The sequence below is a fragment of the Poecilia mexicana genome, unplaced genomic scaffold, assembly GCF_051168715.1.
Source record: "Poecilia mexicana isolate PSO_F unplaced genomic scaffold, ASM5116871v1 scaffold_5, whole genome shotgun sequence".
NCBI lineage: Eukaryota > Metazoa > Chordata > Actinopteri > Cyprinodontiformes > Poeciliidae > Poecilia > Poecilia mexicana.
Window position 1 is genome coordinate 3,141,267 of NW_028263374.1, and position 26,046 is coordinate 3,167,312.

The 26,046-nt window shown below is 38.1% G+C and overlaps 1 protein-coding gene across 1 annotated transcript in view; it reads left to right on the plus strand.

Moving 5' to 3' along the window:
* The window catches only part of cadpsa (Ca2+-dependent activator protein for secretion a), an 84,269-nt gene that overhangs the window by 23,297 nt on the left and 34,926 nt on the right, over positions 1-26,046 (plus strand). Inside the window, exons 10-18 of the mRNA XM_015011309.2 lie at positions 4,818-4,926; positions 6,451-6,663; positions 11,072-11,208; positions 11,755-11,942; positions 17,449-17,550; positions 17,656-17,719; positions 18,746-18,869; positions 23,816-23,922; positions 24,362-24,370. Coding sequence (XP_014866795.2) covers positions 4,818-4,926; positions 6,451-6,663; positions 11,072-11,208; positions 11,755-11,942; positions 17,449-17,550; positions 17,656-17,719; positions 18,746-18,869; positions 23,816-23,922; positions 24,362-24,370 — 1,053 coding nt within the window. The remainder of the gene's footprint in view (positions 1-4,817; positions 4,927-6,450; positions 6,664-11,071; positions 11,209-11,754; positions 11,943-17,448; positions 17,551-17,655; positions 17,720-18,745; positions 18,870-23,815; positions 23,923-24,361; positions 24,371-26,046) is intronic.

Below are 26,046 nucleotides of genomic sequence, written 5' to 3' on the forward strand. Positions count from 1 at the left end.
GCTTCTCATCCCAGCCTACAACCCCAAATCACAGAGAATGGTGGTGTGAAAAGACCCCAAGACTTTCTCTGCCCGCTAAAAAATGGAGTTGTTGCATGTTGTTATATAGTGAATTTAAAACAGGAGAGGTAGGGGGGGGGAGGCACCTCAATATAAAAATGACCACCAGGGGAGTCAACTGTATTTAAGGGCAGCATTTCCTCTCCTACATCTTGACCAACCAACGTTCTTCAAATGTTTGGTTGGTGGGGGACTTCCTGCATTTTAGTAGCAGCTCTTTGCTTCGCAGCCCCTGGTGAGGTTTGCTCTGTCTGTACTGCGACTAAAAATGTTTCTTCACATTTGATTTAGTATTTTGGAGTTTGGTAGTTTGCAATGTTGGTTGGTTTGTTAGATTAGTGCAGTACTAGAATATTCTATGCATTTGTCAAAAGCTGATTTTGTAACAGTAGAAAAAGAAAAAAAAAAGACAGTTGACAGTAAAAAAGGTTTACGATAAATATCAGTCCATGTTTTTTGACGAAAGCCTAAAAACATTTTAAATGCAGCAAAAACAACTGTTGTTGTTCAATGCAAACTTTTAAGTTGTTCAACATGGTCGAACCTTTATAATTCTCCTCTAACTACAACAACAAACACAACGAAGAGAAAACCGGTCAAAGAACAACATGCTTAAAAAACATCAAGGTAGTGGAATATGTTTATTTATGTGCAAGATCTCAATCTATTCTTTCCAGACACATAAGATGAGATGATGATGATGTGATATGTTCCCTAAGTCAGAAGACTTGGCTCTTATACATGGAAGTCCTTATTTGAAGTGACTGAGGGTTGGAGTTTCATAGCAGATCCAGGAAGTAAACACAATTGTTTTTGTTCATAAACCTGTTGATTGACATCTGATCTTTTTATGAGTGAAAATTAATTCTTATCATTATGGGTTTCAATGGTTTTGAACCTTCATAAACTCCCCAAGTATAGCAGTGTTAGTGATGTTTAAGACGGGAACATTTTGCCTGAAATTTCTCACAATAAAATTAGATGTTGCTAAAAAGGAAAAGCTTTTTTTTGCTATACTTTACAGTAAAACATTAAGAGATAGTTCATAAAAACAATTATGTTAACATTGCAATACCCTGAAATGTATCATAGGAACTACTCCTCCTTATGTTCTAATTCTTCATCTTCATTTTAGCTGACTGACAGCTGAGCGAGTGTGAGTGGGAAAAGCAGACTGACAGGAAATTGTGTGTTTTAGGGTGGGAGGGTGGTGGTAGTGGGGGAAGGAGGGAGTGGGGGGGGGGGGAGTGGCAGAGTACTTTAGATTTGCCTCTGTGGGGTCCTGGAGGCCAGGGAGCTGCTGCAGAGTTAGTCCAGCTTCTTCCATGATGGCCTTAGGTGTCATCAGTACTGTCTTAGGGAATCTCAGTTGTCACCAGCACAAGGGAAACCCAACATATAACCAGCCACCCCGTCCCCCACCTAACTTTGCACACACACTCGCTACCACGCGAACACACAAACAGAGTGTGGCAGGAGCAAGAGTGAGAGCTGCCACTCGTGGCAGTAGTCACGGCAACAGCAGCCGACTGGCCACGCTCGCCGGTTCTTGACGATAGTCTGGCGTGACTGGCAAACTGCACTAATGTCAACTGGTTCAATAAAAAAAAACAAAAAAAACATCATCCTTGTATTTACAGCCAACAGATTGCAGTGATTTTCTTGTATCTAGTTTGAACCAATTAAAATGCAGTTCAAGTGTCAGATATCAGTTCATAAACGGGTTCCTTTTTAACAAAACCAGTGAACTGTATCAAATTTTCCCTTTGCTGAAATCCCTCTAGCTACATAACCGTTGAAAGGTTTTGGATTGAAACAACTGACTTTTACAGGAAAAACCCTCCAGGATGTTTGGGCTCAGGACGGGACTGAGTGGATATTCAGGGAAGGATTTATATCCATTTATATCAGTTTGTTGTTGAAATTTGTGTTTGAGGTGTACATATGTGAGTAAAGCAGCTGGGGCACAAAGCTAGCATATTTAAAAAAATAAAATAAACTAAATGCAATTACAGGTGGAAAATCATTTTCTATATTCTTTTTGTAGTTGTTACACAAATAATGGTTAATCCCTGCTGTTGGGAAAATAGAATATATCAAACTTAACTTTGTGTTTATTAGCTGGTATTACAAATAGCTAAAATAATATGGCACTCCAAAAATACCACTTTGCATTTCAACATTTTTTTAGTTTGTCACTCATGTAAAGTTAAAATCGATTGCCATGATACTGCTGGTATGACATTAGTCAGTTATTGATTATGCATAGTAGGTATGTTACACACATAGAGTAGCTTAGGAATGACAGAGCATCTGATGTTGACGTGTTAGTATGGGGGGTCCCCAAATAAAAATCTGAATAGGGTCCTAAAAATGCTTGGACCAGCCCTGTGTTCAGTCCTCAGCAATTTTAAAGGAAATATATTTTAGTTGTGGCTTAAATTTTCAGGTTGAACACAAGCAGCAGACTACAGGAGAAGCTCCAAGTCAACGAAGGAACACATTTTTCTCCTGAAGGAGTTTATAGTTTGTCTAGGGAATGACCCCTCACACATCTTCTCACAAACCCAAAACACAGCCAAATTCTGGAAGAATCAATGACATTAGCTTCATCCCCATACTGTAATGATATTAGTTTCAGGATATTAGTTTCTTTATTTGCTTCTATTTGCACTCACATTGTGTGCTTTTCTGCTGATTTTCTTTATTTCCTGCTGGGAAATAAAGGTGGAAGCTGTACTAACTTTGCTACTAAAATGTCTTCAAGGGTCAGTGTTATGTAAACACACCTGCAGTGTTGCCTTGATTTTATCCATGCATGTTTGAGAACTCCTCAAATCTCCCGTGGCAACCATTCAGCTGTGCAAAATGTCTGGGTGCAGCGAGGCTCAGCTCCTATTGGAGCTGCAGTTTCCAAGTTCCTGCCTCACAGAGTTCATTTCCCCATGACTCCACCACTCAGCTCCGTCAGACTAGCCAGCAGCAATTGGCAAACACCTGGTGGAGCTGCACATCTGCTGAGCTCATTGTAGGAGCTGCTTCTCAGTGCAACACTGGTAAAATCTTAGTTAAAGGAGCACTGCACCAAGAGCAGGAGGTATTAGCAACGAAGGGGTCCAATTTCAAGGTGTTAAATTGAGAAATATATTCTCTTTTAAGTCATATTTGATATATGGCATTTACTTAACAATTGAAATTAACATAATTATTTGACTGTGCTATAAAATAGCACAATGTAAAAAACACATAATATTGTGTCTTAAAGAATTAAGGCGCAATAGATGACTCAGTTTCTTAAAGTTCAACGCAGGGGTCGCATCAAATGGAATATTTTTCATCATCGACAGTTGTTTTAAAATGTAACGAAAAAAATCTGAAGGCCATGTGTGACTGTCAGGGATTACAATTCACACACTTGACCACTTGCTGAAATTTTTTTAGTAAATAATTCATACCTTCAGTGCTACTGGGTCATTTTATTGTTCATATTACTGGAGCCACAGTCAGTCAAATGAATCTGCATTGGTCATTTTAATGTCATTGTTAATGTATTGTGTTTCTTTTTATGGCTCTATGTGGTAATTTAAAGCTGGATTGAGTTTTACGTTAGTCTTGGTAGACTCTACAAAGCAACTTGGTAGAAAAAAAAATCACTTCTTAACATGTGCTACATCTTCACTGTTTCTTTTCTTTCTATGTAGAAGTCACCAGAAATACTAATTCTCCATTTTAAATAAGTAATAACATTGTGTTTTAATATTTCAACTTGTTTTGTAGTATTTATCTTTATATAAAATGCATGTCTGCTCTGCATGGAGGGGTGGATTTAAAGGAGCTAACTATTTCTACACATCTACGTTTAGTAGGTTGGTAAGTTAACTTATTTAGCTGGTAAAACCAGCTTTGTAAAGTTTTCATTGCTTTCATTAAAAATAAATAAAAAGGCTCGGGCTGCTGATCTTTGCTTCCAAACCTCCAAAGCTTTCATTAACACTGTTACATGGTTAGCCTTACCCCGTATCTGTCACCTCAGACTTCAGGCAATTCCTAATTTAAAATAAAAAAAAGTTTAAAAAAAAAAATCTGTAATAACCTCATACACAAGTGCCAACCTGTTAACGCCACCGCCACACCCTGTAGGAACACATTCACACGTGTATTATTTCTCACACTGCAAGAAACACATGTTTTCATATCTGTGTCATTCATACAGTACCGTGCAAGACGCTACCCTAAAAACAAACGTGGAGCTGTGTGGTAAAATAATACCATAATAATAGATCACACTGTAAGGCAGATTTAGAAATACTTAGAATTTGTCACTTCAATAAAATCATAGATCCAAGGTTATAATGGGGAAAAATGTCTTGTTGTAAGTGAAATAATCTGCCAGTGGAACCAGTATTTTTTTCATCAATATTAAGGAGCTATTGAGTTAAAACAAGCTCTGATATCTCTTTGAAAAGTTACTTGTAAGTTAGTTTTGTCTTATTTCAAGTGTTCTGAGATATTTGTATTAGAAACCAGAGAAAAAATACGTAAGACTTTGCATCTTACCAGTAAGATTTAACATGGTTATGTTACGATCATTGTCTAAAAAAAATGAAATAAATATTTGTGAATATTCTGTCTTGTTTGTCCTTTGCTTTCACTATTGTTATATGTGATTGGGTAATTATATAGCATAATGGTGTTCTGGCCTGTGAATCAGGCTAACTGCTAAGAGACCATGTTCTCTGTGTGTTTAACTGGTGCAGGTGAGCCAGTACACCTTTGCGATGTGCAGCTACAGAGAGAAGAAGGCTGAGCCGGTGGAGCTTCTGCAGCTGGACGGCTACACTGTGGACTACACTGACCCTCAGCCAGGTGAGACGAGCCAAGACCAACCAACAGTTAGACGGGGTGCTGCTGTAATTACAACAACAATAATAATAATAATAATAAAACATACATGTAGTTAAAAAAAATCTATAATAATATGCAGCACCAACTGGAACCCTGCATTGCTCTGTATCAACACATGCACTATTTAAACTGTCTGAAAACAGGAGGCGTCTGCTGAGGTGTAAAAGAAAGCTGATTTTAAAAGCGTTAAAAGAACATAATTGTTAGGTTTTCTACTAAAAACATATTAAATAAAATAATTACATGGTACAGAACTAATGGAAATGGATGCTAGCCTTTCTAGTGTTTTTCTTTAATTACAGTTCAGATATGCGATGTTGGGAAGTTAGCTCTGTTGACGGCACAAACTGAAAGTAGAATAGGGGTTGTATCTTCAGACGGGTCTGTTTCACTGTTTCTGTCATGTTTTGCACCTGAAACTGTTTGCACTGATATTTGAACAGCACTAAATATTCCCCAATATTGACCTTGGATTATTTCTGGTTAGAAAAAAACAGCTGTTCTATACGTTGTTTGGTGGGAGCATCATCTCCCTCTTTGTCTGATTACTTGTGTTATTTGGATATGACATGTGATGCAGGCCTGCTTTTATTCAGTGCTAAGCATGTGATTGTCTTAAGCTAGCTTTGTGAAAATAAAGCAAAGTTGCAAAAATAATGTTAATACCATACTAGCTTCTGTGTATGTTATTATACAGCTGTGATCCAACCCCTCCTATTTTGTCTTATTTCATGTTTTCTGCTGGAAATTAAAGTATAATTGGTGTTTGAGCTATTAAAATTGGCAGGTCTAAGTGTTTTATGAGGTGGTCTCAAGTATTAATGGATAGTAGCTAACAACGGGCCGCTGTTTTCTCTGACCTCCACTGTTCACTGTAATGCTCTAATGACGAGCATTTCTGAACAGATTTCTGTTTAATATGACTAGGCCTGTCACAGCAACTAATAAATCAATCACATGATCATTTAAACCAAGCTTAATAATTTACATTTGCATGATTTTATCTCTTTTCTCTCTTTCTACCAAAAACTGGATGATAAAAGTCTTCAGTCTGGCGTTTTGGTCTCAACTAGCCACTTAGTTTGAAGAACAGTTTTGTTTACAGAGATTTCATAATTCATTTTATTTGTTGTTTCTGTTGTTTTGTTTATTTATTATGGATATTTAAAATGTTTTCCAGTTGTTAAATGTTCATTAGAGTTTACAGTTTATTGATCTTTGACAATGTGTTCCTGCATTATTATCATGTACTCTGATATTATTTGGCAATGGTCTCAAAACATCATTATCATTTATCGCAATAATGTCTGGAACAATGTATCGTCCGGCAAAATTTCTTTTCGTGACAGACCTAAATATGACCTTTACCAGTCTTATTTCAGGTTTGTGTAACACATACCCATGCTTAGTTTTTGCAGTGACAAAACCAACTGTTATACGAATAACGTTGCTGCCACCTTCTGAGTGCCTCTGGCCATGTTTCAGGTCTGGAAGGCGGCCGGACATTCTTCAACGCTGTGAAAGAGGGTGACACTGTGATATTTGCCAGCGACGATGAGCAGGACCGCATCTTATGGGTGCAGGCCATGTACAGGGCCACCGGTCAGTCCCACAAGCCGGTGCCCCCCACCCAGGTCCAGAAGCTGAATTCCAGGGGCGGCACTGCCCCGCAACTCGATGCACCCATATCCCAGTTCTGTAAGTTTTTTTGTTTTTTTTTGAGTTAAAAACATTCCGTGTTGAGTCAGAGTGAATATGGCTTTATTTGGCTCTGTTCTCACCTTTTTATTGGTACTTGTTTGTTCCGTGTGGTAGATACTTCATCAATGTCAAACAGGAAACGGGATTCAGCAAATGTTACACATGGAATAGTGATGAGGGGGGCCAGAGGGGATGTTTTAATTTTTTTTTTCGTAATGGTCCAAAGAGTATACACATAAAAGAGAAATAAAAGCAGGTCGGCTTATGAAGAAATACTCCTGCATTTGCATAAGTGAATTTATTGAGAGAGCTGTTTTTGACACAACCCCTGGAGTCCCACTGAGACCCAGCAGCTGGTAATTACTAAGTTAAAAGTGCCAGGTCATGAATAATACAGTGTGGTTGCCACACAATTAAATTGGGCAGCATTCGCTCAATGTTACCAAATAACTGCGTGTCAGTTCGCACATGCATCAGTGCAATAATATAAGATTGCGTCGCCTCTGACACCCGGCCGCCGACTTCCCCACCAAACACTAAAACATCGCAACAATAAAGACAACTCTGAAAGCTTCGCTGTGCACATGTGAAATTGAGCTTTACAGTTTCCGTTTCCTACATTGACAGTTTTGCTTTGACACTTCAGAAGAAGATTACAGCTGTACTGTAGCTTTTATGACAATAAGGAAAGTAGTTGTTTTGCTGCAGTGTTTCACTGATTTATGTAAAGACCATGGAAAGAATTACATTTTGTTGGCTTTCGAAATGTTGAGTAATAAAAATCCAACATTTACTTTCAGAATGTATAGATAGATGTCACTCAGTATGAATACATTGGGTAACAAGAGTAAAATCTGAATGTCATAAACATTTATTGTTTATAGTGTTATTGCTGACAGACTATAATCTCAGAAAAGCTGTATGATTGACCAGGGAATATTGTCCAGTCAGTCAATTTATACTGCACATTTCAACAACAAGGCAGCTCAAAACGCTTTACATAAATATAACAGAATAAACAGACAAACAAAAACATTACTTTGAAGTGGAAAAGTAAAGAGAAGTAATGGAATTGCAATCCGGACCAGAATTAATCTGTCGATCTATGTTTCTCTGAATCTTGCTGGGACATTAGTCCTTTAACCCCAGAAATGTTCTTCAGGTGGAGGACAGACCAGAAGGCTGGCTTTGTAACTGCCTCTCTGTGTCTCTGAATGTTCAGTCTGTAGTATTGCACTGAGCACCAAAACCGGACTGAACAACATCAAATCCATCCATGTTGAAACGTCCACTGATGAGGATTCAGGCAGTGTTGCACCGGTCAGATGGTGAAGCTTTCAGTCTTAGTAAACATCTGATAGACCTGTGAGCCATTTTTGAAGGAATCTAAGCAGAAACCAGAACGTCTGTTCACACTTTCCGCTAATGGACTATGAAGTTGTTGGAGGTTTTGTGAGAAGCTTGTGGAACATTAACCAGATTCATTTTGACCATTTAGACGAACCTTTTCTACCGTCATAACTGAACAACCTGAGATTTCTTTTACTTTTCCGTGATTTGAGTGGTCCATCAAAAGAAAAAAAAAAGAAAGAAAAAAAGCAAGCCAGACTTTAAATAGCACAGAATGTTTGTGATTGACCAAAGCCAAGTCCGGGACACAGCCCCTCAGTTTGTCTTCGTCGGATCTATAAATGAATATCACCCATCAATCATTGCCAGGGCCATCCTTCTCCAGCCCAGACGGACGGGGGTGACTAATGTCACTGCATGTTACTGTCCAGCCCTCCCGCCTCCACTCCCGCTCACTCACATCAAATAGACCTGACAGCCCACCAGCTACAAACCAAAGGGGCACCACAATGTCACCTTTTTTGATTTTTAGGGGGGCGGGGAGGGTTACGGGGTGGGGTGCAGCGACTTGTTTAGGGGACAAAATCAGCTTCCAGCTCATTGTTTTGCTTGTTGACTGACAGCTGGGGTGTTTTCGATAAGCAGTGAAGAGGACGTTGGCTGACAAATCTCCTGATTGCCGTGTAGCTAAGTATAACCTCTGCTCACATCGACCCTCGGTGTGCGCCGACTGATGGGGGAGAGCCTGTGTCCGCTATCCGTTCAGGACTAAATTTAAACAGGGTCCACCAACTAAAACTTTCTGGCTTTGTCACCGTCGCTTTGGACAAACAGGGAAGTATCCAACAGAGCCCTGATGACAATATAAAAAAAGCTTCATAGAGTCCAGGGGATTTGAATAATGAACTGATCCTGACTGTGTTGTTTGGTAATCAGGATCAATTGGGCTAAAAAAAATGATTTAACTGTAAGTCAATCTATAGGATTAGACTGAATTGACTTTTCTGTTTTTGTTTTAATTCAATGCAAAGGAGTGTTGTGGATTGACTCTATATAAATAATTGGATAATAATTGAATTGGGCTTTATGCAGCTCTATTACTCTTCAGTATTATCAACATGATCCTTTTGGTGTTCTTCTGATTATGGTATGTCTGTAAGGATAAGCTTATTAGGTTTATTTTAAAGAAGGAAAAGGAAATATCAGGAGGTAATTTTCACAAGATATAGAGAGATAGCAGAAATGTGTATATGTAAATTGAGGCTAATGCGTATGTGTGTGGGGGGTATGGATGTATATATTTAGGCATATGTAAACCCACATAAAATGGAAAATTAATTAACCTATGTTTATTTATTTATTTATTTATGTATTTATTTATTTATTATTTAATAATGAGGGTCCATCTGAAAATATTGTATGAATTTACGGGGTAGGAGTTCATAAGTTTCTTACTTCGTTCTGCTATTCGAGCATGTTAAGATTATTGTGGAGCAAAAAATATGTATTTTTCTCTCCTTGTTCACATATGTGATTCTATACTTCTATCATGTTCGAAACCAAAATAAAATAAAAAATAAAGGAAAATGTATTTTACACTAATTTTCACTGTTTCAAACAAGTTGAGTCTGAAATAATATCCCAGCAGTTTAGACAAACAACATTTTCATAGGACTTGGAACCGCTGCTATATTTGCATGTGGTGGATCTTCTGCGTTGATCCATCTGGAACATTTACTGCAATGTGTCAGAACAGAGTATAACCGTCTGGGACAAAAGACAAAAGCAAATGATATGATGATTTTAAGATGAAGAAAACAACTGTTTTAAAATTTCAGATTGTTTTAGAGTTGTTTTCAGGTGATATGAATGTATCCAGGCCCACGTTGTCTGTACAGGCCAACTGTTACAAACCCACTCTGCTCTGGAATGAAAAGTCCAGTTTTAGTAAGCTGTTGTTGCACAGCCGGCTGTCAGTGCCTGTAATCCTTCAGGTTCTCACAGGTCCGGTCTTCTCGGTCTTGCGGACTTGTGCGATGTTGACATCAGCCATGCAGTGAAGCAGCATGCCAGCAGCACAGCGGCAGCAGCTGTGGTCCCCTCCCACCCGCCGCCTGCGTCCAGCACTTGGAATGTGTTCCGCTGATGCAGAGGATTTGTCCAATGTGAAGTCAGAACCTTCGTTTTGCATTGAAACTGAATATGTGGGAATTTCAAAATGACAGTTTCCTCCTGAAATCCTGAATGTCTTCCTGCCAGATTAGTCCAAACTAGTGATACTCATAGGAAACCTACAGTAGAATCAATATGGGTCGCATAAATGATTGAAACATAAAGACGACGTCCTCTGAGTGATCCAGGGTAATACTGAGACTGTGTTTAAAACCTTTGTCTGTTTCTTTTAAGATGAGTCAGAAAATAAATCTTTAGAACTGATAGCCCTGATTAGTCCTTCATAGTTACAAAAGCTTTTACTCCACGGGTGCACAAATTTATCGGCCAGCCAATTTATTGGTGCCGATTTCCTTAATTTCAGGAGATCGGTGATCGGCCGATACTTACATGTGAAGCCAATCTTATCCTCCGATCTTATCTACCTCAGCAAAGGTCTAAAAATCAACCGCTGTCCTCTTCTGCTCTCCCCTGAGAGGATTGACTGTTAGCCCCGCCCACCAGGTCATGTCTGCTAGTTTGAGTTAACAATCGTCACTCCACTGTTGCCAACTCTGCAACTTTTCAGACAAAAAGAATTGTTATCAGTCAAAACTGGAATCAGCAGGTTAGGTTTTTTATAAAGATCGGCTGCAGTTGGTGCAGTTCTATTTCACCCAGTGTAATAAAACAGAGTTTTTACAATAAATGCGAAAACAGCTTTTATTGTTGTTATTTTTGATCTATTTATAAAACTATGGTTCCCGACGTCATTGATGATTGTGTTGAAGCATGATAATCTAGATGCTTTATTTTGACAGCTTCTGACATTTGTCATCTCTTCCTGTTTCTTTCTTCCTGTCAATTTGCTCATCCGACGGTTTCGTTGTGAAATCGCACTCAGACGCTGACCGGGCCCAAAAGCACGGCATGGATGAGTTCATCTCGGCCAACCCGTGTAACTTTGACCACGCCTCCCTGTTTGAGTTAGTGCAACGCCTCACCTTGGACCACAGACTAAATGACTCCTATTCCTGCCTGGTAAGGAAAACTGTTTTTCAGGCTTTTGGATTCAGTTGAATGGGCAAAAAAAAAAAAAGGTAGTAAACCAAAGCAGGATGGGGTAAATCAGGTCTCATTATTAAAGTTTAAGATTGAAGCTCAGCCTGTCAGGACAATAGATTGGAATAGATTAAAGAGAAGTCGTATGTGTGTGTGTGTGTGTGTGTGTGAGGGGGGGTGGCGGGGGGGAGTGGGGGACGAGACATTAATAATTCAATTAAACTCATGATTTACTTCTTGTTTCAAAACATTCATGCCAAAATGGAAGTATTAAGGTGATGTAAAAAAAAAGAAAAGACGACTATCCATACCTTCTAAACTGAAAACAAAACAAAAAAATGTTTTCAGTTAAGAAGGTTAATTTTTTACATTTCAGTGGAATATCATCACATGTAGTAAGTGATTTCCTAAAAGCAGCAGCTTAGCTTGGACATTTTCAGGCCGACTTGCTCCACCAGAGGTCATAAAGAAGTGCTGTGTGTGTGCGTGCGTGTGTGTGTGGTGTGCGTGTGTGTTTCCCCACAGGGTTGGTTCAGTCCCGGCCAGGTGTTTGTCTTGGATGAATATTGTGCCCGCTATGGAGTCAGAGGCTGCCATCGGCACTTATGTTACCTTAGTGATCTGCTGGAAAGGGCCGAGAATGGAGCCATGATTGACCCCACGCTGCTTCACTACAGCTATGCTTTCTGTGCCTCCCACGTACATGGAAACAGGTAAAGATCAAACTGCCTGCAGGTAGGGTTTTTTTTCCCTCTAGTGCTACAAATTGATTCTGGAGAAATGAATTATCCTAGTGGTATCTTTAAAAAAAAAAAAAAAAAAAAAAAAAAAAAAAGCGCTTGACCACATCCCAAAAAATCTGGAGTAAAAAGTCGGACTGAAAAGCTTCCACAGCAGAGCTCTGGTTGTTTCTTTAACAACTGAATGCTTTATTAAACAATCTCATGATTTCTGTTCAAAATCACGAGAACAAATTTGATTTTTTTATTTATTAGAAAAATTGCTAGCATTGTTGATTGTAGTGAAATTTAATGAGGGTTTTGAGTTTCGGTTCTTTTTAAAATACACCGTCTGCGACAGACTGGCGACCTGTCCAGGGTGACCCCGCCTCTCGCCCGGAACGTTAGCTGGAGAGGCAGCAGCAACCCTCCCGACCCCACTAGGGTGTAAAGAAAATGGATGAATGGATGAAATACATCGTTCCTATTTTGAACACAACTTTATATGCATATTATGTCATTTCTTGCATCTGCTTTCATATTTCTATTTTTAAGTCTTTGTTTTTTACATTTTGCTGTTCTGTTTTGCCTGCATGCTCACCTCTGTGCTTTATCTTGTCTCTTCTCTCCCACCACATTTACAAAATGACTTCCCTTTCACCGTACCCTGAACCCTTAACCGCTTCCTCTTAACCGCACTTAGTCAACGTGTGTCTGAATTAATAAACCGGCCGATATGTCAGGCCAAACTCGAACACGCTCTGATCCCCTCCACCCCCTCCACCCCCTCCAACCCCTCCGCCCCCGATGCCCCCACTCAAACCGTAAAAAGAGAGCTCAAAATTATGGAGTTCATAAAGAAAAAGGACTTCAGAGCCGCGGTTCTCTCAGGACCTGGAAGGTAAGTGGCTTCATCATGCAGAGGCTACTTTACACAACCGGAGTCAAGTCCCAAATGTCGTTTTGTTGCTGTAGATTAACATAGATGGCATACAAGGCAAATGTACAAACTCAAATTTCAGAAGAATAAATATTAACCAGTTCAAGCTCAAACAAATGGGAAGAGGTAGACATGTCTGGCAAAACGTATTCACACCCCTAGAACTTCTTTCAGATTATATTCGGAACTTTAATGTATTTTGTTTTTGATTATAAGATAGAAAAGCACATATCATGGAATGGAAATATACAGTTTTTTTTCTTTTCTTTTCTTTCTACTCTCTGTCTCTCTCTCTCTTTTTCACAAATATCTGAACAGTGCAGCTTGCATTTGTGTTCAGCTCCCCTGAGGCACTGCTATATCGCTCCTTCAGCTTTATATATTTAGAAACTGACTTTTGTTCTTTCCAAACTAGCTAATATTCAGTCTAACTGGATGGAGAGCATCAGTTTTCAACCCTTGCCATCGGTTCCCAGTTGGATTTAGGTCTGGACTTTGACTGAACCATTTTAGCAAACTACTAACCTTCAAGCAAACTCATTAGATTTTACTGTATAAACTGTTCAAGCTCCATTCACCCTCTAGCAAGCTTTCCCATCCCTGATAAAGAAAGATTGTTGGAGAGCAGGCTGGCCTCACTGAACACTCCTTCAGTTTCTTCTGACAGTAATGACTTCCACCGGGTTTCATTTTGGGGGTGTTAAACTGAAAGGGTTAAATAGTTATGAATGCGACACTTCAAATTTATATTTTTCTTTTGGAAAAAACATCAACAACCATCCTAGTACTGTTTTTAAAATGTTTTTTCTACCTCACAGTTGCTGGATTAGATAGTCGATCGCCCTCGTCCTGATTTGTTCGCAAACCTATTGATGTTTTGACATTAAAGACATAAATAGTCTTTAATGTCTACTTTTATTTATTTATCTTTAATTAATAAAGATAAATAAATAGAAACATAAATACACCATAAATACAAGGGCGTTTTACATTAAACCCATAGAACATCCCTGTTTTACGTTAAAGACGTAAAACAGGGATGACATTTTCAACTCAAACCCAATTCTTCTGCTGCGCTCCATTTGGGGAAACTTCAGAGCTAAGTGGCGTATCTAAATAGAATCGATATTCAGCTGGACAAAAGTCAAATCCTGACACTTTAGCGGGGCCAGGGGGCCGGCCGAGTTCATCTCGGTGTGTGCCAGCACCTCCAGGCTCGGGTGAATGAGTAGTGGTGGTGAAATGGATGAGGTGTGTGCTCAGTAGCACACATAGCAGCGCTGGCAGCTGGGATACTGGGCCGTCACACATGACAGCCTGTCAACCTGTCACGTCCCGACCTCCAGGCACCGTCGCTGGACTTGGCAGAGCAGGTCTCTGCTTGACGCGTGTAGAAGTGGACTTCAGTATGTGGCGTATGAATTCGAACTCAACAATTATGTAGGTAACGTCATAATACTCACATCCTTTACATTAAGTATAAATGGGTAGATGGATAGATAATCAATCGTCAACCAGTTAAATTTATTTGTAAAGTTCATTCAACAAGGCAGTTCGCAGTGAGTTACATCAGGGCTGTCAAACTCGTATTCATTTTGTGCCGAAGCAAGATCTTGAATGTTCCTAAAGGGCCAGTTGTGCCAGAATGTAATGATAAAACATGTTTAAAGGTAAAATATAAATAAATTCTTACATTTTTCATTCACTCCAGGATTTGTGATTTTTTTGCAGTAAAAAAGTGTTTGCGGTAGTAATTTAGAAATATTTGTGCTTACATATGATGGTAAATTCGAGTTTTATGGTAAGATGAGTTTACTCGCCTTATCATTACGGATTACAACTTGACATTAAGTAAGGCTGAGACAGAAGTAAGAAATACTGCCAAATGCAGGTGGGAGTAAACCGTCACTTACATCCAATGTTTTTCACAATTTTTGCAAGAAATTGGCAATGAACTCACAATTATGGACTAGCGCAGAAATAAATGCAGGCAGTTGTTGATTTGGCGTGAATTTCCACAATATTTCGCAAGAAAGTGGAGGGACTGTTTGATGCAATTTGGCAGTAAAAAGATAAAAACTGCTTTGTATTGATTGATAAAATAGTATTTAGGCACACTGTTATCTCGATAGTTCCATTTATGTGTGCCTTTAGAGACTAGAGGGCCTCATAAAGAGCAATGTTGGGCCGGATTTGGCCCCTGGGCCTTGAGTTTGACACATGCTTTACATCATAAATACACAAAAATACAAAGTCATAGAACATCGTTAAACATCAGAATGTTGGTCAGTGTTTCATTTATTATGTTTCAAAAGCAACTCTTAACAGGTGAGCTTTTAGTTTAAATGTAAAGGAACTCAGTGTTTCGGATGTTTTGCAGTTTTTCGGAAGCTGAATGCTGCTTCTCTATGTTTGGTTCTGATTCTAGGGAATGCAGAACAGAACAGAACCAGAAGACCTGAGAGATCTGGAAGGTTGCTACGACAACAGCATGATGATAAAACACGATGTTGCCTGCAGAGCAGTAAAATGCTAGCTTTATCTTTACCACTGATGGCTCACTTTCTCGCTGTCATCGTTTGAGCAGTGAGGTCAACAGGTCAGACAAAACACGAGGGGGAAGAAAACCAGAGCCCTGCAGGAGTTTAATTAGTGTGAAATCTCCTTCTCCTGTCTTTTATACTGACAAGAAAGATGTTTTCTTTTATTTATTTATTTATTTTCATCCTGATCCTGGAGACATTTTTATTTTGCTAATAACGTCCACTCTTTTTTTTTGTTGTTTTTTTTTTTAATCCCCTTTCATATTGAACCAACATTATTCCCAGACTCTAAACAAAGCCCGGTGTTGAAAACGAGCGGACCTAACGATCTGGAAGATTTTAAGGAGCGGACCAAAAAGTGGCACCTCTCCGAGTCTTAACGCAGCTCCCTCGCAGCAGATACTTCCTCGTTGTCCACTGAAATGACATGTGAGGGAAGGGGGGTGTCATGTCCTCTGCTTCTCATCATACTGTCATTGCCAACAGTCCGACGCCTGCTCTGTCACATGCACTCTGCTCACAGCCCACTCAGACACAACCGTGTCACAAACGATAAACATGCTAGAAGACTTGTGGAAACTTTAGATTATGTTGCGCCAACTGATCTGTGTTAAAAAAAATCATAAATGAGAAGAATACCATTCAGAACACAATGTTTCACAGACGTGTGTACACTGCAAAAACACTAAATCTTACCAAGTACTGTCTAGTGCAAATATTTTGGTACAAAACACTATCTTGCCAGAAACTTTTCAGTGAGCTATAGGAGCTAATTTTAAGTTAATTATTTCTTAGTATTGATAAAAAAAAATTCTAGTTCCACTGTCAGATTATGTCACTTTTAACATGTTGAAAAATGTCTTGTTGTAAGTGAAATAATCTGCCAAGCAACTAGCACTTTCTAATGAATATTAATGAATTATTGACTTAAAACAAGCTGTTGTACTTTGCTGAAAATGTACTTCTAAGTTAGTTTTTGTTATTTTAAGTGTACTAAGATATTTGTACTAAAAATTAGACAAAAGCTACTTGCTAAGATGTTGTGTTTTTGAAGTGCATACCTTCACACACTATATGCCAGATGGCTGAGTAGGGATGTTTTTGTGGACAGATGTTTATATCTTGATAATATCTAGGAACTTTTATTTTAGTCAAAAGAAAAAGACTCAGTTTTACTGTGTCTTTAAAACTGTCTGTTTTAATAGTCTAGAAGCTGGAAGGAGAAGATTGTAAGGATTGTTTTCTGCAGCCACTTATAGGCAGAGAAGAATAAAGCAATTTTGTACCACAGGTCATCCATTATAAGATCCAGACTTTATTTCCTGTGGATTACCTTCTCATAGAAAAAGTGTTTGGTCAATCTCAGCTGAAGTTCAATTACGAAAGAAACTTAGCAAACACCAGCAGTGGCCTCAGTAATTAAAACTAAACAATCAGCCTATCACAGATTTTTTCCTCTTGGATTTTCCTTTTTATTGTTAACATTTCAGAAAGCCATCGCCCCTCCCACACACACCTCCCTTTCCAATACTGCATTTGCATAGAGCATCTGAGAAGAACATAACATAACCAATCATCTAACGTAATGTGTCAGAACTCCTCGCATGCTGCTCCACATTGTTGAAGCAGCTCAGCATGAGCCTCCCCCTCTGGTCTCACGCCATCCACATGCTAGTTGGAGTCAGACCAAATTACTGCTGATCCTGTGACACTTCGCTTTTCCTGTCACTCTCAAATGTTCTCACCTTTCCTCTGCTTTGACTGTCAAGTTACAAAAAGAAATCAATTCAACTGTTTCTTTTTTTTTTTTTTTTTTTAGCTGAATGGTTTCCCCTGTGCTTGTTTGGTAGATTATCCTGCTTTTCTGGTCTTTAGACTATCAACATTCTGTTAGTGGCAGATGAATGGATATTTTCTTGAAGCCTGAGCTGTTATATTCATGCTTCCTTTCTTGTGCGGTACATTAGGTTTAAGCCTTGTCGGTACTCTCTGTGGTCTCGTTGTAATCGTCTTTCAGACCCGATGGGATCGGCACGGTGACTGTGGAGGAAAAGGAGCGTTTTGAAGAAATCAAAGAGAGACTACGAGTGCTTCTGGAGAACCAGATTACACATTTCAGGTAAAAATCGGATCAAAGACAACATGTCAAGACTTTGAAAACGTTGAGAATATTTCAGATTTTGAAAATAATAATAATTAAAAAAGTAACTCATTCTTTTGTTAGATACTGTTTTCCATTTGGACGACCAGAGGGAGCACTGAAAGCAACTCTGTCCTTGCTTGAACGGGTACGTCATATTTTATAATCACTAACATCTTTGGTAAGACATATATATATATATATATACTGCTCAAAAAAATAAAGGGAACATTTCACTTTAATTTTGTGTGTGGCTCCAAATCCAGGCCTCCATTGGTTAATAAATTTGATTTCCATTGATGATTTTTGTGTGATTTTGTTGTCAGCACATTCAACTTTGTACAGAACAAAGTATTCAATGAGAATATTTCATTCATTCAGATCTAGGATGTGTTATTTGAGTGTTCCCTTTATTTTTGTGCTGATCTGGGGAATTTGCTTTTGCTTCTCTGTTCTCTAATTGTTTGTATATTTTGGCCATGTTGCTCTAATAGTTTTATTGTTCTTGTTTCTGACTCTTGTAGAAATTTTAGCTTTTTCCTTAGTTTTCCCAGTTCTGGGGTGTCTTTGGTTGTCTATATACAGAGTTCTGGCACATTCCACATCATGGAAAGAGTTGAGCTGCTAAAAGCTGAAAGAATGTTGAGAGTAAAATATTTTTTTCTTTCTGGAAGACTAGAGCTATACAGACAGACAGAAACTACAAAAACAGAATCCGTTGAATTGTTTTATATTTTTATCAGAGCATATTTTCTGTGTTCAGAATTTCCCATTCATACTGCTGACCAGCATAAAATGTTAGATTTATAAGCTTAAATAAATCAAGACAACACCGCTGCTGTTTATTTGAACCACTTCACTATATTTTGACTCAAAGAACCATAATCTCACCTGCAACTATAACTTGTTTTAGACTCACGTGGGGATAGTTTTGTGGTTCTCAGTGTAGGATGGACCACTATTATTGTACATATTTGGATCAGAATAGAAAAAATAAATAAATAACCAGATGGAAACCCTCTAATGCAGTCAAACTTTATTAGCAGGGGAGAATGTCATTACTTTAAAGAGCATTATTTTGTAATTCAACTTTATTAACATGCTTTTGCTTTGTATTTATGAGAAAAAAAAGTTTTGACACATGTAACTATGTCGCAATCTTTATTTTGGGAAGGTTCTGATGAAAGATGTTGTGACACCGGTCCCACAAGAAGACGTCAAAGCTGTGATCAGGAAATGTCTGGAACAGGCCGCCATAGTCAACTACCAACGCCTGTCAGAGTACGCAAAACTGGAAGGTACGCTGAGGCTCCGTCGCTGTTTGTGTTGAAGTGACAATACAATGCGAAAATGTTCTAACTGTTGTTGTAACGGTTTAATAATAAGATCTCAGAGTCCAAATCCTTCTTGATCGCAGAGGATGAGTTGACTGAACTCCAGTGATGATGTGGGAAGCCATGTCATCAACTGGTTCTGGTCCACTGGGTCAGTGCACTGATCTACCAGGACATTCTAGAGCTGTTCACGCTACTTTAGTTAGTTTCATTAACAGACAATCCCTCTCTTTTTGAGGCCAAGAAATATAAATATGTTAACTATTCAATACAAAAGTCTGCATTGAAGTAAAAATGCATTCAACACGGTTTCTTTGCTAACTGTATTCCTGCCTCTTTCAGCAGAATTGCATTCTGCCTGCATATCCCAGCTTGTTCGTTCTTATATCTAAAGTTCTTCTGCTAGTTTTCTCTGTCTCCTCTTTCTTCATTTGTATCTCTTTCATACTGTTTTCCTTTTAGTCTTTTTAGACCCAAACAGCGAAAGAGCTGCTAAAGCCTATATTGCAACTTGAATGTTTATTTTCTTTGTTTTTATATCAAAAAAGAATTGGCCATTTGGCTTAGGGTTGTCACAATAAATCAATTAATTGCATGATAAATAATAACTCCATAACTTTCATTTGCTTGATTTTATTCTCCTTTTTTTTTTTTTTTTTTTACCAAAAACTGAACAATGAAAGTATACAGTCTGGTGTTTTGGTCTCAACTAGTCGTTTATTTTTGAAAGATAATTTTGTTGACAGAGACTTCATAATTCATTTTATTTGTTGTTTCTGTTGTTTTCTTTATCTTGGATATTTCAAGTGACCTCCAGTTCCAGAGTTTAAATGTTTACTAGAATATAAAGTTTATTGATCTTTGAGAATGTGTTCTTACATTTTTATGCCATTACTACTATTATATTACTTCAAAATCTATTCAAAACAGCAATGTTATCGTTTATCGCAATAAGTTCTGGGACAATTTATCGTCCATCAAAATTTGTTATCGCGACAGGCCTAGGAGTCCTAAGCAAAATCCCATCAAACTTCACAAAACTGAGGTGACATCATTGACACAGAGCTGAACTTTTACAACCAAATAAAGTCTATTAATAAAGCAACTTGATACCACCATCAGATGAAAAACATGACCGAATAATTGGTGGACGCATTTATTTTCACTAGATTATTATAATGGCAAATACAGAAATCTTAATCCTGAGGTCTTTCTTTTTGATTTAGTTCTCCAGCACGTTTAGACCGATATTCAGTCACTTCTTAAAATGAAATCACATCTTTTAAAAAAATGTGTCTAATCACCAGTATGAGCATGTTTCATGGTGAATTTTGAGGAAAGGAAGAACTTTTACACATTTTGGAATAAGACTGTAACACAACAAAATGTGGGAAAAAGAGAAGCTGGATGTTACTGAGCATGTCTACCTGGCTACAGTGTATTTACAGCCAAATTAAAGAAATAAAAGTTTGATATTCTGAGACCAGACCCTCTGAATGACAAGGTGAGTTTTTTGTAATCTACTTGACAGCTTTGTACAAGATTAACTTTGCATTGTTCTACAGATGCACATTTATAGCTCGGTATTCTCGTGCTCAAATAGAAGGTGATTATATAAATAACATCCAATTCCCTTACTAACTACATTATCTAGTAAGTTAAACAGTATTCCACAGCTATCATTCTGGTATTTTACCATCACACAGTATTCCTCTGAGCCACCGGTCTTTCCTATGCTCATCCTCTCTGACCTTGGCCTCCTGCATGCCTTGGTATCCTTCCTCTGTTTGTAGGGAAAAAAAGAGAGATGTATGAGCATCCTGTCTTCTGCTTGGCGTCTCAAGTGATGGATTTAACTATTCGTGAGTATCTTTCGCTCGCTTCGTTTCGCCCTCTTATGGATCCCTGTATCGTTCCCATTTTAGGCAGAGTTTGTGCCAACCATCTCAAATGCTTCTTTTTTTTAATGCTGACTAGCATCTTTTGGTTTGATTGTACTCTGTTTATTAAGACTAACTTGTGATATTCTCTAGATTATGTTCCAAGTGTCCTGCAGCAATTTTTCCACAACTGTCAAAAGTGCTTTATAGATTGTTTTACTTCCTTACTTGCTTTATCTGTGTTGCCTGTCCTGCTTTTGCCTCCCATCTTCTGTCTGTCTGCGACTTGAATGCATTTTTACTTTGCTTTCTTGTAAATAGTTTTGAGTGTTAAAGCCATGGCAACAGCACACCTAAACAATGGTTTTGGACACTTTTAGGTCTCATTTTTGTTGACACAAACAACTATGTTTATGTGAAGAACTTCAACTAGACATCAGATCTGGATAATAGTTACACACACCTGAAATAAAAAAAAAATCATGTGTTTAATTTTCTTGTGGTTAATATTTAGAATGACGCCTTAAGAATAAACCTGCGGGTAGTAGGTTAAACATTTTTAAGAGTCTGTGTAAAATTGGCATTTATTGATGTATGTCTTCCTCTGTATTTTGCCTATGCTATTTGTACTTAATGTTCATGTCTTCTCTCTTACCCTGATCCTGATATCCCCCCCATTTTCATTCCTCCTCTTCTCCATCCTAGCAACCTGCTCTTTTAATTTACCTCACACCTAGTAGATAAATCTCAGAAAAAAGCAAAGGATCAAGGTGATGTCCTAAACATAACCTTATCTAGTGCATCACTCAGGAAACCTTGATCTCCCAAACCTCTTATATTCTCAGTGTGGAGAGAAAAGTCAAGATAAATATTCTGATCAGCTTTTTGCAAAAGTTAGAAACTAAGGTATCAGTAGAAGTCTTACTAATGTCATGGCGGAGCTTCACATTAATAAGTACTATGACGAAAAGGAAACAAAAGGATCACATTCAGTCATTTCTAGCTGAAAGAGAAACTTTTAACAACATGTCCGACTGCAGAACAGCAGTGGCGCAAAGTGTCATTTCAAAGCAGTTTAGCATTTCCGGGCAGAACCTGATAAAGATTACAGCTCGCTTCAGCTAAGGGTGCTAGCTATGTAATTTAAAATAAAAATAATTTCTGATTTCATTAGTTATATTAGTTATTAATATAACTAATGATATAACCTGTTTGTCAAACAAGTCGACAAACAATCCTTACACACCTGAACAATAATAAGCTGTCTCTGCAGCCAGCTTCCTGTCTGTTGCTGGACTTCCTTAGCAACAGATGGCCCGAATGGCAGAGTGCATCCTGACTGGCGTACCACAAGGGTGTCACTTTGGTCACCTGCTACTCTCATTATTCATACATGACTGTTTATAACAGGAAAATCACTGTCACTTGATGGTGGTACTGCCATCATATGTTCTTTCTTTTTTAAGAAAACTCGTGAATCAGCCTCAGAATTGTAGTTCAGTGGGTGAATTAATATGAAATGACTTTGGAAGCCGGCGGTAAATGGATGAGACCCACCATATTTGACTTGAATCTGATAATCTCCCATTAAATGTTTCTTTCTGTACTCTTTGTCTGAAAGCAGGCTGAGCAGCCTGGTAATTGTGTATTCTTCCTCTGAATGATCATCCAGCCAAATTACTCCAGTCTCAAATAATTCAATTTTTACTTTTAGAGTCCTGGCCTGCCTTTTATGCCTGCTAACTTCACTGTCCCATTGTAAGTGATAAAACTTAACTTGCTCTTCTGACATATGAGCATAATGGATGAAGTGGAAGCACTTTGATTTGTATTATGGTGTTTCTGCCTCAAATTCCATTATCTGCCTTATATACCTTATCAAAATCATCTGCATTCTAACACTTTTAAACTCATTCTCATCCTTATACCATGGCCTTTTACGTACAGATCTGTAAATCTACTCTGACTTACAACCACCGGTTAGTGGAACTTGTCACAAGCTGATTCCACAAGGCTCTGTCAAACAAGAAGTTAGATTATTTTCTGGCCATAGTATAAATACACCTCTCACTGAACACAATGAAGGTGTGGAGGTCAAGCTTTCATTTAGTGTAGCCTGCAGTGATGAGCCAACATATCATGACCATTGTGGAGTAACACACTTGTTTGTCAGGACTTTGGAAACTTGTCAACATGAAACTAGCAGCAAGTTGATTTTGAAAATAAATTATAATTAACCAGACTTCCACCAGTGTTATGAGATGGTCATCATCATCATCTTTCTCTGAATGGTCACAATGTTTTGGCTCATGTATTTATACATTTATTGTGAAATGTAAGTTCAACAGACACATTGTAACTTAGAACCTCTGAATAAAATCAAAAGATGACAACATTACTGCATGATAAGTGTTCAGTGTTGCTGCTTATGTCCCTCATCATGTCCATGCTTTTATTAGATGATGTCATCACTGTTCTGCAAAGGGACAACTCCTCATATATATCTATGTATCTACAGAGAGATAGATAGATAGATAGATAGATAGATAGTTTTGGATTTAAAAGTATGTATGTTTTGGTGTTAAACATGCATTATGTGTGATTTTGCACAATGACCTTTAACCAAGGCAAATATGAATTGGTTTCAAATTGTACTTAAATGCCTAATCTCTGAGATGGAAGTCAATGTTCAGTGTTGTGCTCTGATTCCAGTCATAGTAAGAGGATATTTTATTCTTTCTTTTACTCAACCTGTTGTAAAACATGTATATCTACTAAAAACCTTTTAGCATACATACATGTTTTGTATCAATTTAAGGTCAAATATGAACCACTTGAGAGACACCAGTTAAATCCAAATTCTTGAGTGACTGAAACCTGTAGATCTAATGTGTAATCAATTTAACAGCATGCATGGTACTTCCTTTTGTTCATTAGGACATTTAGGCTGCATGCAAACATTATCCAAAAAGCTGTGCCTCAGAGGGGGGAAAAAAAAGTGATTGTTGATTTTTAACCCCTGTGCTTCAGAAAATGTAGGCCGGTTAGTCACCCCTGCCAAAAAGCTGGAGGACACTATCCGTTTGTCTGAGCTGGTTATCGAGGTGCTTCAGCAGAATGAGGAACACCATGCTGAGGTCAGTGGACTGTTAAGCATCTTCATCTACTCACACACACACACACCTACACACACACAGACGCACACACGCACGCACACACTCAATATATTCCCAGCTCCCTAAAATATGTCTTTTAGCTACTGATTTGTGTAATGCCCGCAAGATATTCAAAACAAAAAAATGTTCACACTCTTAACAATCTTAATAGTAAAAGGTCAATAAGAACTACATTTGCAGTAACTGACCTTGGAGCACATTAAACTGAAATGAGCCGTGTGTTAGCATGTTAGCATGTTAGCGAGTTAGCGTGTTAGTTTCATAGACCTATCATTTCATATGCCTGTCTCTTTAATTATTTTCTGGCTTTATTGTGTGCTATGAAAGAAAATGTATTTACTTCCTTTCTGCTTTTTATTTCAACTGTTTATTTGATCTGCACGTTGCATATATTGAGCAGGGAAAAGAGGTATGTAAATCAGCGTATTGTCTCTGACCCTCTACCCTGACCCCTCCAGGCCCTCCGCATGCACATAATGATACAGTTGTTGTTGCAGAGGATCCTTTATGCTTAACACATATCCACTGCTAGCCAAGTGCTTGTACCGGTACTTTGTATGATAAATGCGCCAAGCTGCATACAGAAGGACTGACAAGCACTTCAGCAGTATTGAAAACAGACCTTTGACCTGAGAAACCCCCCGCCCCCCAAAAAAAACCCAAAAAACATTACTTTTTCAGGAATTTACTCTAAATCATTCCTTAATATGCCGTCCTGTTTCCTGCTTACTGTAGCAAGCTACTTATAAAGAAAAAGGCACAGGAATAAAGTTCCTGTTGTTGAACAAGTCGAGAAATGTGAGGCCTGCTTTCTATTGCCTGACGCCACACCTCCAATTTCGCTCATTTTTTTGATATCCGTCTTCAATTCTACTCATGTTTACAACCCCCCTCCTCCTTGCCTCTTATGTAACCATTTGTTCAATTATCATTAGTGAATTGAAATAAGATGATCTTTCAAACAATGTCTAGTAAAACTTGAAACCCACAAACGGAAGGCTAAATCTTTTCCTAAACGTTTTGGTAAAAGTGGATAAAACAATGGAATGCTTTTCAGTTAGGAAATCTGTGGACAAACAAAGGTGGCGTCAAGAGATTCTCCAAATTAAAAAATAGTACCATGTAATAGTTCTTCAGTCCAAGGTATCTCAAATTAGCATTTACATATGTTTGGATATCTTGTAAAAGTATTTAGGCACAAATTTGTCATGAACCAATATTTAGCAAGTTTTTACAATTTTGAAACGAAAACCTTTCAACAGCCTCAGAACTTTTATTTAACTACCATAAAGAAGTTTTAAGGTTTTCTATTTTTAAACATATTTTTCTGCAAGTCCAATTCATCTACATCTCATTTATCTATTATGTTTATATGATGCTTTATTAAGGCCAAAATTAAGACTACTGTATTGTGGCTCCAACGGCTGTCATGTCTTTGTTGCAGGAAGCTACTTAGATGTTTGGACACAAACTTTTTTTCAAAGAAAACTTTATATTGACAAGAAAAATGATCAACCTAGAATTTGTAAACAACACGCCCTAGACCATCTGTACTGTATTTATCTCTGATACGATCAGCTGAATATTTATGCATATAACCTAAAAGTAAAGGCAAGCTGTCCTTCTTTTTATATATTTTTATTCATCCAGCAAAAACAGAACATTGATTACAGAAATAACAGATTTCCATGATAAGATTATTTTTTGAGCAAGGAGTCTAGATTTTGGCTTTTATACTGCGCCATGAAGCTCTACTGCTAGACATTTATGCAACAATGCGTGTGCAATACAAAGTGTGAAGAAAACATCATTTTTAAAAATTGCATTTTTCATAGCCCCGCTGAACATTTCATCCAGATGTTCTTTCTTTTATATAACTTATTGCCACCTTTGTATGTTTAAATAACTGAACATACTGCACATGAAACTCATTCAAGTCGGAGCCAGTCGTCATCAGACGCTGTTACATGAGTGGCAACGACTCGTCCCTCTCTTCCCAACTTTTCCCACATCAAGTATTCGCTGCTAAGAGCTGCTATGGCAAGTGCATGAGCCCCTCATCCCCCTCTACCTCTCCCACCACAA